This window comes from Eumetopias jubatus, unplaced genomic scaffold (genome assembly GCF_037043125.1).
Source record: "Eumetopias jubatus isolate StellerSeaLion01/CBP00866 unplaced genomic scaffold, mEumJub1_p1.0 scaffold_14, whole genome shotgun sequence".
Taxonomy (NCBI): domain Eukaryota; kingdom Metazoa; phylum Chordata; class Mammalia; order Carnivora; family Otariidae; genus Eumetopias; species Eumetopias jubatus.
In genome coordinates this window covers 64,977,554-64,994,166 of record NW_028274820.1, presented here as the reverse complement: position 1 = coordinate 64,994,166, position 16,613 = coordinate 64,977,554, and the positions used below count along the sequence as shown (strand labels likewise).

Below are 16,613 nucleotides of genomic sequence, written 5' to 3'. Positions count from 1 at the left end.
AATAATGTACATGGAAACCTATTTCCAAAACCAAACAATTCCAGGCAGACTTGGAAATTCCGAAATAAAGAAAATACTTGGGTTTTTTTTTCTTACCACCCAAATGTTCAGTGATATAAGCTAAGGAATAGAATTCCCTCATTGAGACTGCTGAAAGAATAATCAGGCCCAGTGTAATAAGATTTCACAAAAGAGTGTATCATATGTGTTTCTCAACAGAAAGGCACTAAGCACAAATACAGCAAGTCCAGGTGAATGGTAGCACTTTTTGACCCAAGAGCCACAAATGCTTAACAGGTCCTGTGGAACACCAGTGACAAACTCAGCCATATAATTTAGTGCTCTTCCATATCACATCGTAAAAACAGCACCAAGTAACTAAAATATGGATTGAGGTGTCACAGAGCACAAAACTAAACCCTCCAAAATCACTTATTTTCAAATGAAACATAGTTGTCACTGCAAAGGCACCAGGAGATCTTGGAAACTTGATATTTACCCAGAGAACTCTACTAGAAATGGAAGCTCCGGATACAGAGCATTACTATGTTCATTACGAGTAAAGCTAAAACATTCTTAGTTATGCCAGGAAGAGTCCTTTTCATTGAAACATGCCAGCACCAAAACAGCTTTCCTTACAAACTTTTCACTCTTTCATCAAGTTCTTGTTAAACATCTCCCTTTAGCAAGGTACAATGCTAGGCATTTCAGGAGTTACAAAATCCCTGCCATCAAGGAGCAGTTAGCCCTGTCAAGGAGAAAAACAAGCAAATATGTAATACCAGTTAAAGTGTGACTAGTACTTATGGAAAGAGCAAAAAAACTACTCCGTACAATTAAGAAGGAGGAGGTGCTACTTACAGCTAGGTCAGGAAGAGGAGCAGGGGGGCAGGGAGGCTTCCAGACATAATTTTCATATACAGAGAAGAAAGAAAAACCTTCAGAGAGAGTACAGCATGAGCAAAAGAGGAAAGAGAGAAAAGCCCTAAACATGTATGGAAAACAGATATTTCAATTTGGCCAGAGCCTAAGGATGGTGAAGAACACAATATTCTTTTTAAAATATTGTCAGTTGGGGCGCGTGGGTGGCTCAGTCATTAAGCGTCTGCCTTCGGCTCAGGTCATGGTCCCAGGCTCCTGGGATCGAGCCCCACATGGGCTCCCTGCCTGGCGGGAAGCTGCTTCTCCCTCTCCCCCTCCCCCTGCTTGTGTTCCCTCTCTCGCTGTGTCTCTCTCTGTCAAATAAATAAAATCTTTAAATAAATAAATAAATAAAATATTGTCAATTAAACTCTACAAATAATTTAGAAATACTTCTTTAAAGTCGCTTATCTACTCAGCAGTGAACTAGGTACATGTTGGGTATGGTGTGTAGCAAAGACGAGGAGAGAAAATAAAGCTCATGGCAGGTATAGTTCTTCAGAGAGCCTCCCTCCACTGAACCTTGTTGAGAGGTCCCACCTGCAGGCCTCCTCAGTATCCTGTGCACAGCTCTCTAGAGCCTCTATCACAATGAACTGAATTGTTCAGTTGTGAACAATTGACACACTGTTGTGACTCACTACCTCCCACCCTTGTTTGCATACTGCTTGAGGACAAGAGACAGCTCTTACTTGACTCTGCGCTTCCAGTACCTGGCACAGTGTGTGAACCAGAGAAGCACCTTGAAAAATGTTTCCTGAATGAATAATTGAATAAATGAACTTATTCAGCCATGTTTAAGACAAACTCTGCTCTCAGGAATCTGATAACACAAGACATACTCTGGAATATTTCAGCAGAATACAAGAAGGCAATATATGATATTTGGCAAAAATCAGTGTTTTAGGCAATAATATATCAAGGAGGTGAAAAAAAGGAGGATAACTGAACCAGTTAACTTTAAAAGTCCCTTCCAAGTCTGAACATCCAAATGAATAGAGGTAGAATGGGACTGGGTTGTAAGGAGCACTGAATGTCAATGTATGAGGGTTTCAATTTTTTAATGGGAAACAAAAATTATCCTGGCTTACACGGGTTATTTTAAAAGGCTAGATATGAGAAGGATCCTTCAAAGTCTAGATTAGAAGTAAGAAAACCAGAAATCCAAGTGAGAAATAAAGGCCTGGGGCGCCTGGGTGGCTCAGTCGTTGGGCGACCGCCTTCGGCTCAGGTCATGGTCCCGGGGTCCTGGGATCGAGCCCCGCTTTGGGCTCCCTGCTCCCTGCTCCGCGGGAAGCCTGCTTCTCCCTCTGCTTCTCTCTCTCTCTCTCCTCCTCTGTCTCTCATGAATACATAAATAAAATCTTTAAAAAAAAAAAAGAAAGAAAGAAAGAAAGAAAGGCCTGGCCGCCTTTATGGGAAATGGGAAGCAAAGGCTGAATACCAGGGAGAAAAAGACCCAAAGGTCAGGATTTACTGACCAAATAATTCTGACAAGTAAAGGAAAGAAAAAGAAAAAGAAAATAAAAGCTAATCCAAAATTGGGACGAACATTGCTAAGAGAATGGTATTATCTATCCTGCAACCCCCCCCAAAAAAGGCAAACAATTCTCTCACTTCAAAAGAAAAACAACAAAGTGTGTCTCTGAATTAGAACCACCTAGACTATATGTTTGCAATGATGATCCCTCGCTCGTATCCCCAAACCTACTAAATCAAAGTCTAGTGTACTGGCAATCGGGGATTTGCAAATATGCATTTTTGTAACAGGCTGCCCAAGTGATCCTTACGCACACTGAAGTTTGAGATCCACAGCCTTCGCTAGTTCCTATCTGAATATAACTGAGCTTGTTTTACAGTAATTAAATAGCAATATCAAAAATGAAAATAAATTATGTCTTAAAAGCCTTTCCTATTAACTGATTACATTCTATTAACTGATCATAAATAGATGAAGCCTCAAAAGAACAAACCTAGAGTTTTCATGCTTCCTCCAACCCTAAATGGCACCAGTGATTATCATTTAATTTAATCTATTAAACTTAAAAGCGTATATAAATGTAAGATACTATTTAATGTTATAAGCCCTCTTAATTGCATCATTTCATAATAATCCCACATCCTATGCATTTTTACCATTATAAAAGATCCACACAATGGATAAGGTGTGCATTTTTAGTCCCAGATGGAGATGGATTTAATAGATTGGTATGTTGGTAAATTACCACAGTTCAAAGAGGGTGAGTTTCTTTGAGATTAAACTTACCCATTAAGGAAACCTACACATTGCTTCCTCATCCAGTCACTCCTGGAGTTATTACCAAATTAATTCCTATGCACATATTTCAAAGAGTAAGTCATGGAGCATTCAAATCTTCCTATTGTGACCCCGGTGTAGCACTGCCAGTATCCCTACTTGGCAGGAGTTGAGACACGGAACTGGGTGGAAAGCTGAAAAGCAGATCTCCTCAATATTGCTTAATCTTTGGCAGGCTTGAATGAATTATACAGATATTTTTCTCAACCCTCTCAAAATAAGTATGTTTTATTTCTTACCAGTAGCAATGCCACAATTCATTCGTCTCCTTTGGATAAGAGCCATAGGAGTTAAAGAAGGAATATGATATAATGACACAGTACCTCTGTCAGTTAACTTCTGCTTAGTCACAAACATTTGCTTATGTTCAGGGTTTTGAATCTAAGATACCTTGACAAGAATTCACAAAAGGGAGACTGCCACTTATGAAGGTGAAGGGAATACTGCACTAACTTGCTATATGCACAATACTGAAACTTAAAGACAAAAATTTACAGGTGTTGCCTGATGAATTTATATTTCTTCCTGCCTTGGTAAAAATCATACGACCAAAAATAATACTGAAAAGCTATAATGAAGTGTTGCTTAGACATTTAAAGTTCTAAGTGTTGCCATCGGTAAGATAACAACAATAAAGTTACTGGAGATACTCTAATCCTCCAAGTCTATTTCTTTTCCAAGAATGAATTTGTACTTTCTTTTCCCCACTATCCCCTCCAACAAAAAAACATACCCTCTAAAAACTCAAACCCCTAATTTTTATTAAAATTTAGCTGGTAGAAGAAAAAAGTCTCTCTCAAACACAATTCCCCCAAATCAGTAAGAATTTCTAGCAAAAAGTATAAATTGTTTTCATAGAGTCATTTTCATACTTCATTTCTGCTAAGAATTGTTCTTTTTAAAACATTCATAATAACACCTGTATTTTTGCTAGTATTCTTCCTATGTCACATATTTTTTTATAAAATAATTTCATATATGCATCTTTTCATCTGGCTTTTTTCACTCATACTGTGCTTTATTATTAATAATTCAGGGAACAGTCACAATAATTAATCAGCATTTTCCATGGGTGACAACTTGACATACATTCAATCCTTTTAACAAGCTTGTCAAAACAGCCGTTATTCCCACAACTATATGGTCAATTAATCTTTGATAAAGCAGGAAAGAATATCCAATGGAAAAAAGTCTCTTCAACTGGGGTGCCTGGGTGGCTCAGTTGGTTAAGCGTCTGCCTTCAGCTCAGGTCATGATCCCAGGGTCCTGAGATCGAGCCCCAAGTTGGGCTCCCTGCTCAGTGGGGAGTCTGCTTCTCCCTCTGCCCCTCCCACTGCTTGTGCTCACCCTTACTTTCTTCCTCTCAAATAGATAAATAAATCTTTTTAAAAAATGGTGTTGGGAAAATAAATTGGACAGCAACATGCAAAAGAAACTAGACCACTTTCTTACATCATACACAAAAATAAATTCAGAATGGACTAAAGACCTAAATATGAGGCATGAAACCATAAAAATCCTACAAGAGAACATAGGCATAACTTCTTTGACATCAGCTGTAGCAACTTCTTTCTAGATATGTCTCCTCAGGCAAAGGAAACAAAAGCAAAAATAAGGTACTCGGACTACATCAAAATAAAAAGCTTCCACACAGCAAAGGAAATGATCAACAAAATGAAAAGGCAACCTACGGAATGGGAGAAGATATTTGCAAATGACATATCCAATAAAGGGTGAGTATCCAAAATATATAAAGAACTTATAAAACTCAACACCCCAAAAACAAATGATACAATTACAAAATGGACAGAAAACATGAACAGACATGTCTCCAAAAAAGACATACAGATGGCCAACAGACACATGAAAAGATGTTCATCACCACTTACCATCAGGGAAATGCAAATCAAAACTACAATGAGATATCACCTCATACCTATCAGAATGGCTAAAATCAACAACACAAGAAACAACACGTGTTGGCAAGGATGTAGAGAAAAAGGAACCCTCTTGCACTGTTGGTGGGAATTAAAACTGGTGAAGCCACTCTGGAAAACAGTATGGAGGTTCCTCAAAAAGTTAAAAAAAAAAAATGTTAAAAACAGAACTACCCTTGGGCGCCTAGGTGCCTCAGTCTGTTAAGCATCTGACCCTTGATTTTGGCTCAAGTCATGATCTCAGGGTTGTGAGATCGAGCTCCTCATCAGGCTCCATATTGGGTATGGAACCTGCTTGAGATTCTCTCCCTCTGTCCCTCCCCACTTGCTCTCTCTCTCTCTCTCTCTCTCAAAACAAAAACAAGAATGGCTTAGCCTGGTGATGGGTATTAAAGAGGGCACGTACTGCATGGAGCACTGGGTGTTATATGCAAACAATGAATCATGGAACACTACAAAAACTAATGATGTAATGTATGGTGATTAACATAACATAATAATAAAAAAAAAAAGCAGAAATACCCTACGATCCAACAATTGCACTACTGGATATTTAACCAAAGAATACAAAAACAGTAATTCAAAGGGATACATGCACTCCTATGTTTACAGCATTATTTACAATAGCCAAGATATGGAAGCAGCGGAAGTGTCCATCTATCGTTGAATGCATAAAAAAGATATGATACACACACAAACGTACGTGCGAGCAATGGAATGTTATTCAGCCATAAAAAAGAATGGAATCTTGCCATTTACAACAACATGGATGGAGCTAGAAAGTATAATGCTAAGTGAAATAAATCAGTCAGAGAAAGACAAAATACCATATGACTTCAATCATATGTATAACTGAAGAAACAAAACAAATGAGCAAAGGGAAAAAAAGAAAGAGACAAATCAAGAAACAGACTCTTAATTATAGCGAACAAACTGATGGTTACCAGAGGGGAGGGAGATGGCGGATGGGTTAAATAGGTGCTGGGGATTAAGGCATGCACTTGTGATGACCATTGGGTGATGTATGAATTGTTGAATCACTATATTATACACCTGAAACTAATATAACACTGTATGCTAACTAACTGGAATTAAAAACTTTAAAAGCCAAAAAAAAAAAAAAAAAATAGCCATTATTATCCCCGTTACAACCAGGCTAAGGACACTGACCATCAAACAGCTGCAAGTAGCAAAATCAGGATTCCAATCCAGGTCTGCCTCTTTCCAAATCCTTTCTCTCAATCTCTGCACTATACTTGCAAATATTTTATAATATGTAAATGATATCCTCTAAATCACCACAATTACATTTTATCAAAGAAACCAGTCTCTTTTTCATTTGTAACATCCAAGCTTTTTGTAAAAAAGAATCAGCAACATACCAAGAGTCATGATTCCAAAGATTCAACGTCCGAACTTACTTGTAACTTTCCACTTGTCGGCAAGAAGAGACAGTAATGAAGGAATCTGTACGGGAACTGTAAGCAAGAGGGCCAGGTAAAAGAGAACCAGGGAGAAATCTCCCGAAAGCATAACTTTCCTGCTCAAACACCATCAGCATCCCATCCATAGACTGGATACAAATTAAATCTCGACCTAAAGAAAAATTAGAGGAAATTAAGTGGCTTTTTCTTTACAAATATAATGGTTTCCATTTATCACTATCCATCACAAAAATGTCATAGTTAATCTTTTCCCCAAAGGGCAATATAAGCAGTTAAAATTTTAAATTACAAACTGATAAAGCTATCAGATTATTGCATATCAGTATACATACATTTCCCAATTTTTAAATTATTTAGAAGATGTCTATAATTTTAAGTACACTTATTTTCATTTACTATATGCTAAAATCTCTAGCTCAAGATAGATAATCTCTCAGAACAATCATGACCCTGTAAGATATTATTTTTTTTCCAAAATCAGAAATATAACAAAAACTAATGAGTAGAGGCTACTTCTCTTCTTCATAGTATGTCAGTCTCATACTTTCAAATGACTTAGACATGAGTCAAACACAAGAGACCAAAATCATATACATGTGTTAGGCACCAGTTTTACACAGACCATAGTGTTAAGCACTGTTGGGAGTGAAAAATACTAATATTGAAAAATACTAATCACGGATGTGCCCTAAACTACGGATTGATTTTGAAGTGTCTTCTGCCCTAGGAACAGACAGAACATCTATAAACTACATATCAAAGCATTCAAAAAAGAATAACAGTCTGGGTTCAATATGGGCTCAATATTGAGTAGGAGCAACTATTAGGCCTATACAACTCAAAAAGAGAAAAGTCATATTATAGGGTATAAGAAGTTATTAAATGGATTTAATGTAGTTTTGTATAACTCAGTCATTTGCAAAAAAGAACTTGTGACAGAGAAGCTAACTGTTCCCCCTAATAGCCATTCTTTCTTTTAATACTTGAATTTCATCACTAGACATGCGGCCATTCAGCATAAAAGTCTGCTTATCCAGGCCTCTATTACAACAGATACAATTACATGATTATGTTCTTGCCAATGAGATAGGAGCAGAGGTAATATGTGCAATACCCAGATATGCCCGTAAAAGGACTGAGTATACCCTCCCCTCCACTCTCCCCAGCATAACGGTGGAACTGGCATAGCTGTCTTGATAGGCCTCAGAGATGGAAGCCACATATGGAGGACAACAGAGCCCACCCCCACCCACTACAGCCCGGGACCTTTATCTTCAGGTGGTTAAATATGGCAGAAATAAACAGCCTCCTTATTTAAACCATCATTAAGTCTGTGTCTTTGTTAATGCAACCAAATATCTATATCTTAAATACCACAGAACTTATCTGAACCTAAAGATCCATTAGCATTGCTAAAACTTAAATTTTAGTTTCTATTGATTGGATCCTGGTAATAAAAAACAACAAGGTAGGGGCACCTAGGTGGCTCCGTCATTAAGCATCTGCCTTCAGCTCAGGTCCTGATCCCGGGGTCCTGTGATCAAGCCCCGCATCGGGCTCCCTGCTCATCAGGGAGCCTGCTTCTCCCTCTCCCACTCCCCCTACTTGTGTTCCCTCTCTCGCTTTGTCTCTCTCTGTCAAATAAATAAATAAAATCTTTAAAAAAAAAAAAAACAAGGTATAGAAGACACTGGAACAACTGGGGAAACTGGAATATGACTATACATTAGAAAAAATTAGGAATTATTGCTTTAAGTGTGCTCATGGTATTGTGATTATGTAAGAGAACATAACATTATGTTCTTATTGGGAGATGTGTGTTATAATATTTATGGATGAAGTAGCACAAGATCTGTACCTTACTTTCAAGTGGATCAAACTAAATCTGTGTGTGTGTGTGTAAATATACATATACATATACATATTATTTATAACTGTTGACTCTAAATGGTGTAAATATGGGTGTTCATGTTACTTTTTCTGGTATTTAAAACGTTTCACAATAAAAGTATAGACAAATGAAATACAGTGTTTAAATATATATCTTTTGTATACAAATTCACTTTCTTAACAATTGGGGGGAAAACTCAGCATTAGTGAATTAAGTAGGACCAGGGAGGAGAACAATAAATTTAATCTTAATAAGCAAGAATCAAAGAGACAACAAAATCGAATTAATGAAAAATTTATGCAATGACCCTGACCTATGGGGGAGAATATTACTGTAACCAAAATGTATTCTTGATGTCTGTATTATTAAAGAATGTGAGGTCAGAACATGTGTATTTCTAAGCAGAAGTACCAATGAAATTTGAGTTCATTTCAATATGTTGAATATCACTGAACCACAAATCTTCAGACTCCCAAAGACCTAAAAGAAGTGGTCCTCAAAGCATGGCTCCCAAGTCACCAGCATCAGCATCATATAGGAACTTCTTGGAAGTGCAAATTCTAGGGTTCTGCTCTAGATCTACTAAATCAGAAACTTTGCTATTAGGGTCCAGCAATTCTGGGTTTTACCAACCCCTAGAGTCTCTCCGACATACGCTAAATTTTGACAACCACTGCCTTTGCGTGCTATAACAAAGAACTAGAGTTTGAAGAAAACTTGAGCCCCAGAGAAAATTCGGCTCCTTAGCATGGTACTATATGAAGTCTTATTTCCTGAGACTCTAGCAATATAGAGGAGCATACTTATACTGTAATGTCCACATGGGCTGCCTCTACAGTCAGATAATCTGGGTTTGAGTCTAGCTCCACCAATTATTGGCTATGAGCCTGGGCTCAAGTTTCGCTGTCTGCAAGACGGCATACCTACTTTAGTTAGCTACTGTGCAAATTAAATGAAGTAAAGTATGGAAACTAGATCCAGCAGGCAGCAAATACTCTCACATTGTTATTTTATGTTATTTTATAAGTCTCTACTACACATTGTATTAATGTTCAACTACTTGCTGTTTCCCACATACATCGTGATGGTGTTTGCTTCCTTGATTTTGTTATGTTATTACCTTTCCCCAAAAAGTCTTACACTCATTTTCCCCGGGCTAGTGCACATTTGCTGGCAGCCTCTTGTTCGTCCATTCTCCTCTCCTCCTATCTTTGGCCATGAAGTTTGAATAATGAGACTGACTTCATTCTAAGCTTGAGGGTAGGCCCTGACTTATCCAAACCAATCTGTATCTCATTAATCACAGTGATTGGTTCGGGGATAGGTAAAATTTACAGTCAATGTGCAAAGTTAAATCTCTAGGTTTAGCTAGAACTAGAGAAAAACTTACTCTTCCCTCTGGGGAATAATATGTGAGGAGGATAAAGTCTGGAATCACAGAGGCCATTTGGCTTTTACAAAGGCACAATTAAAAGAGGGCCATGGAAGACATGGTTTGCGCCAAGGCATCAAGCGTACCTTGAAGCCAAACCTACCTGGGAACTTTGCAGGCAATAAATTCCCATAAATATTGAAGCCACTTTGAGTTAGATCTCTGTCCCTGAATCAAGTGGATCAACCCATTTGTCCTCTGGGAGACATCACAAACAGGCTCATCTCTTTCCCGCTCAACCACCCTCCAAGTGTGATCCCACAGAGCTCAACCCTCACCTCCATCTTACAATTAATCATCAATTGAAATGATCTGTTTTTGTGTCTCTTGTTCACCCTAGACTAAACTCCAAGGCAGGAACCATGTCTTACTCATCTTTGTAAATCCAACAACTATAAAATGCCTGGCACAAAGGAGCTACACTAATAAATGTCTGTTGAACTGAAGTAAGCTAGGCAAAATAATTTATTCATCTGAAGTTCAGATTGGCCAAGATTTTATTCTATGTGTTTCACATACTGCATTTGAGGTATGTGAAAAATGCTTTATTTATTACAATCTCAGCTGCTGACGTTTAGAAAAATGTAGGGATCAATCCAAAACATTACTCAAAAATAAATAAATAAATCCTTCAAATCACTGCTTTGGAAGCCACTTCAGAATACATACCAAAGGCTCCCCTTACAGATAATGGGAACAGAAAGAACAGTCTAGAGAAGCCATGAAAGTTTTGTAGTTCTGACAGAACAGAGCCAACAGGAAGCCTTCATAAAAGCGATAGGATTTCAGGAGCTATTTAAATGACCTAGCCCTGAACCATACTCAAAGTCCTTACCACATGCTCAGTATTATATTAGGAGCTGTAAGAAATATAGAACATCAGGAATAAAAACTACTATTGACATTTACTGAGCACCTGTTATATTCCTGCCTTTGTGCTAAACATTTACCCAGCATTATTAGCTATAATCTTTAATAACCCTAAAGGTGGACAGTAGTCCCATGTGACACATGAGAAAACTAAAACCCACAGAGTTTAAATAATTTGCCTAGGGGCACCTGGATGGCTGAGTCGGTTAAGCGTCCAACTCTTGGTTTTGGCTCAGGTCATGATCTCAAGGTCATGAGATCAACCCCACATCCAGCTCCATTATCTGTGCAGTCTGCTTAGGATTCTCTTCCTCTCCTTCTCCCTCCCCCTCTGCCCCTCCTGCTGCTCACACACTCTCTTTTTTTCTCTATAAAATAAGTAAATAAATAAAATCTTTAAAGAATAATAATAACAATTTGCCTAATGCCAAAGAGTTAGAAAATGACAGAGCTAGTACTCAAATAGAAATCTTTCTCACTCGATTATACCACATGTTCCCGGGGAGGCTCCATTACACCACACTGGATCCATTTTAAAAATTAACGTAAGTTAACATATAACATCTAAATGATATGAAACAGACTAAGTACTACAGAAAATCAAAGAGCTTCATTACAGTGAACATCCTGGGAAAGATTTCATGATAGAGATAGAATGTATCTGAGAAGGATAGGTATAATGAATAGGGGTCAAAGTTAAGAGTAGAGAAAGCTTCTGGAGGGAAAAGGAACATACTAGAAGAAAATGCAGAGGAATTTAGACTTGACCCAGTGCAATGTATCAAGTTTTACCAATAGGGCATGAAACATAAAAGCAAGCAGTAGATTGAAAAGATGACAATTCTTTTCTTGTTTTTAAGATCTTATTTATTTATTTGAGAGAGAGAGATAGCGAGGGAGAGCATAGGCAGGGAGGAAAGGGAGAAGCAGGCTCCCCACTGAGTAGGGAGCCTGACGCAGGGCTCGATCCCAGGACCCTAGGACCCTGGAACCATGACCTGAGTCGAAGGCAGATGGCCAACCGACTTAGCCACCCAGGCGCCCCAAAAGATGACAATATCTTAATGATGCTTCCTCAAAAATTATGCCTTAAATGTACAGAGAAAAAATGTCTTTTAACGTTGAAATAATTTGGAAGGTTGGAGATTTCATCAGAATTTAAAATCTGGATATTTATCCCATTGATCTTTAACCATGATGAGAGAAAACTAACCATTGTGATCTGAAATATTATTTGCAAGAGCTAAGAACAAATTGAGAAAGGATTCACCAAAAACATTTTGAAAGGATTTTTAAAGTCATTATTTTTTCATTTTCAATGGCAAAGAAAAAATTTTATGTCTGTGGGGATGGGGAGGTGGAGGCAGGAAAGTTCTATTATGGCAGCCTCATGAAATGAACATTTATTAAATACTGTGTCTCATTTCCTGATGTTAAAATATCATGTAGTCAAAGCTTTAACATTATGGATAAACATGTTGAACTGACTGCTAGATTAACAGTCTTCTTTACTAAATTATAATCTATTCATTACAATGTGCGTGCATGAGTGCATATGTGCATGTGTGTGTCCCCACGCCCAGAAGTTCTTTCTACCATGCATGACCCAGAGCATTTTCCATCATGCACAATTACAGCAACAAGAGTCCCATGGAGGGCAGTTCTGAGTACCATTTCCTCCATTTCTCTGCTTTTTCTTCCTGTGAAATCTACACAGCAGAGCAAGTGGAATGGCATACATGAAAGAAGACTACCATTACTCAGCATGCTACATGTTTTCTGAATCTCTCTATGCTCATATTTCTTTTACGCATTGAATAAAAATACAAGTGAAGAAATGCAAACGTGACCTGTGGCCAAGCATATATTGCAGTTCAGCATGCAGCTGTCAAAAATACTTGGTCTTTCTCCAAGCCTGAAAAATACATGAAAAACAGCTGTATAGGTAGTCAAAAAGGCAGACAGGAAACATCAAGAGACTGATACGTAAGAACAGAAGAGTCCAAAAGTCTGTGGAACTTCCGCTCGCTCGCTCACTAGTTTTGCACACATGCACGGAAAAAAACTTTTGTTGTTGTTGCTACAGAAAAACTGAAACACTAACTCATTAATCTTTATTGCAAACCTAACTCAAAAATGATACAACATGTTTGCTACGAGCAAGTACATAAAAATGTTCAGAGTAGAATTTCAACAGATACTGACTTAAAAACAAATGGTAGATGGATTTCTAGAGCTTGCAGGATTTTAAATTCACCATTAAATAGAATTTTTATACTTTTTCATTCATATCATCATATCAACAAAACTATCATACTTTCGAGATACATGATACTATTTGGTCATGCTTAATAATTGGCAATTAATTTAATCAAAGAATAGCTAACTTCTTTCTTGTTACTCTCTCCCTCATATTTTTTATTTAAGCATTCTAAAAGCAATCAGTGTCTGATAATAATGCAATATTCAAGTAGATTCTAAGTTTAAAATCTTAGTTATATATAAATAAATAAAATTTAAAGCCCTAAGCAAACAGATGAAATCAACAAATAGAACACATGTGTTGAGCTAAATAGCTAATACTTTTAAATATGTACCAGGGAAAAATTACACAAATTCTCAACTATTATTCAAGAGTTTCCCCCAATAAATAACTTCATGAGACTAATTACTTTAAGGCTCAAGAAAATAAAAATTGGGTCTACAAACTAACTCTTCATATGAACTTGCCTTTTGACATTTTAATGTGTCTCATTTTAACAGGCACTTTAATAGACTTACAAAGACCACTAGTGTGTGTTCCGCCAAGCTATTTATCACAATTTTCCCCTTAAACTGTGAACAAGTTTAATAACACAAAGAAATTACAACCATTCACTAAATTAGCATTATATGTGATGGATTCAATATGAATGCAATGTTAGCATTTAAAAGAAGGCGCTAAACATATTATCACTTGCATCCATAAGATAATGGGTGAATTACTTTGTCCAATGTAATGATAATGAAAGGTTCAATAGCATTCTCCAGAACTCACATTCATTCAATGAATTTCGCATTCACTGTATACCTAGTTAGTATGTGCTACAAGAGAGACATAGTTGCTACCCTAAGAAAGCGCAGTGAATATGGGAGTTAACCAGTTAAATATTCTAATAATGTAAGAACAGGGGCATATTAGAATAATTTAAAAGGCAATGCAGCTTGATTAACAGTGTCTGAAAGAATCAAGAAAAGCTTCAAAACAGAGATAACACTTGGGTCTTGCAGGTTGAGAAAGAGATTGCCAGACAGTAAGAGAAACAAAAACAAAGAGCACACTGTGCGCAGACACATGGGTTATAAGAGAATTATGTCTGGAGAGGAGTGAGAGCAGTGAACTCTGGTGGAGGGTCTGAGGAGGAGAGAGAGACTGCTGATGAATATGGCAGGGATGCTCCTCAGAACTGATGGCAAAGCCAGAACTTGAGACTAGATTTGCTGCATCCTTATTTTAGCCCTAAAGCTTTGCCAGTTCCCTCACCTGTAAAGCAGTGGTATGAAAAGATAACATGATGCTGCTATAAGGATAAAATTAAATAAAAATACATACTGCCTGATCCTGGTAAGCATTCAATAAATGGTAAGTAAGTAAGTGATATTATTGGATTGCCCTCTTTCCCACAGATCAAATTATGTGAAAAAAACTTTTAAGTTGAGGGGAAAAAATTCCTTCAGAGCAAAAAGGGTAAATTTAATGTAAGAAGGACTACACAATCAGAAATTTATCCTTTTTGTCAAAGCAAAGGGTTTTTAAGACTTTAAGAACTATGGAAAATCTTTCAAAACGTACATCTGTGGGAACTGCTGGCTCTTCAAGTTGATATTCTGCCTATTTTAAGTTTACTTTGCTCAAAACAGCAATTCCCTAACATGGCAACTATTGAAATCTCTAAAGAAATGTGAGTGTGCCAGAAAGCTCTATCTGGGAATGCAATGTCCCTGCCTCCACACCCTTACCCCAACACACACAATATCTATAATCTTCCCCCACCTCTATTATTAATGTTTTATGATTACCCTGAATGACGTAAGAAAGACAAGACAGATGATGTCATACAGAAGAGTCCATTACTTCTTAGCATTCCTTTCTTTTCTCTCATCCAAAAGAAAAATTCTTAAAGAGTATGCTGGGGGTATAGTTTTTTTAAGTAACTAGTTTCAAAGCAAGGTAGAGTTCTCAAGGTAATTAACAAGTCATGATAAGAAACCAGAGAACCAAAATAAAATTAACAAACAGAAAAGATTTTAAATACCTCTTCATTTTGTACAAATATTCTTCATTTGCAATATTAACCATCCCATAAAGCAATAACTCCAAAAGCTAAATATTTCCTTTTTATATATTGTTAACTCTCTTAATCCTAAAAATCATGAGTGGTATCAAAAGAAGGAACAATAGCCTATAGTCTACACTAGACTCACTATAACTAAATAAATTGGGTCATAAAAAAATAACTAAAGCCAAAAAATTCTCAGCTGAGGTTCAACTTCATCTAAACTTCTATAAGTTTTAAAATGTAAATCAAAATTAGTTAGGGATAATGACAATGATGACTTTAAACTTCCTGAACTGCCAATTCTTATCACAAAGGTCGATGTGCCATTTAACCATTGTTTGGTCTAATAAATTTCCTTGGAGTCCTCTAAAAGAAGCAGTTAAAATACCATATCATTAATAAAGTTCATAAAAACAAATATACCAAAGCAATCATCTTAATATACAGATGCAATCATGTTATCAACCCACTCAAAAACTTCAAAAGTACTCCAGTGTCTCCAGAAATAGGTATAAATTAATAAGCAGGAAATCCAAAGAACTCTTTAATGTGTCTGCTAAATGAACTTTGACTACTCCCTCTCATCCAGTCCCAACCAAACCAAATGCTTCAGGTAACATAAGCCTGACCTTTAAATGCCCTTACACGTTTGTCAGTCTAGTTCAATTCATCTCAGGTGCTATTCCCCCACCTTAACCTCACAAAATCATTCTATACATCCTCAATCCCCAGGATACAATCCCATCACTTCGAAGCCTTCTCCAATCCCCTCTAGGCATAAATACCACACTATCCCTCTAGTCTTTCTTAGTACATTCTGTATCACTCCCTATTAATACTGACAGTATTTTTCCTGGTGATAAGGCTAAATTTGGCATACCTCTCTCCCCTCTCCAACTTCCATAAACAAAGCATAAGCCCTAGAAGATGAGCCTATTTTGTTTTCATTATCTAGCTCACAGCATTGAATGACATCCCTTATATGTTGGGGCCCAAAGCATCTGTTCAAGTAAACTAAACCATCATGCGCCTGGGTGGCTCAGTCGTTAAGCAACTGCCTTCGGCTCAGGTTATGGTCCCAGGGTCCTGGGATGGAGTTCTGCATCGGGCTCCCTGCTCCATGGGAAGCCTGCTTCTCCCTCTCCCACTCCCTCTGCTTGTGTTCCCTCTCTCACTGTGTCTTTCTCTGTCAAATAAATAAATAAAATCTTTAAAAAAAAAATCATGAAAGTAAAAAACCGGGGAGCCTGGGTGGCTCAGTCAGTTAAGCACCTGCCTTTGGCTCAGGTCACGATCCTGGAGCCCCAGGATCGAGCCCCAGGATCGAGTCCCAGGATTGAGTCCCGCACCGGGCTTCCTGCTCAGTGCAGAGTGTGCTTCTCCCTCTGACCCTCCCCGCCCTCATGCTTTCTCTCTCTCACACTTTCTCTCTCAAATAAATGAATAAAATCTTTAAAAAAAAAAAAAGTAAAAAATCATGT

General features: G+C 37.5%; 1 protein-coding gene across 1 annotated transcript in view; it reads right to left on the bottom strand.

Moving 5' to 3' along the window:
* The window catches only part of BBS9 (Bardet-Biedl syndrome 9), a 470,178-nt gene that overhangs the window by 365,932 nt on the left and 87,633 nt on the right, over positions 1-16,613 (bottom strand). Inside the window, exon 6 of the mRNA XM_028092268.1 lies at positions 6,597-6,771. Within this exon, the coding sequence (XP_027948069.1) occupies positions 6,597-6,771 (175 nt within the window). The remainder of the gene's footprint in view (positions 1-6,596; positions 6,772-16,613) is intronic.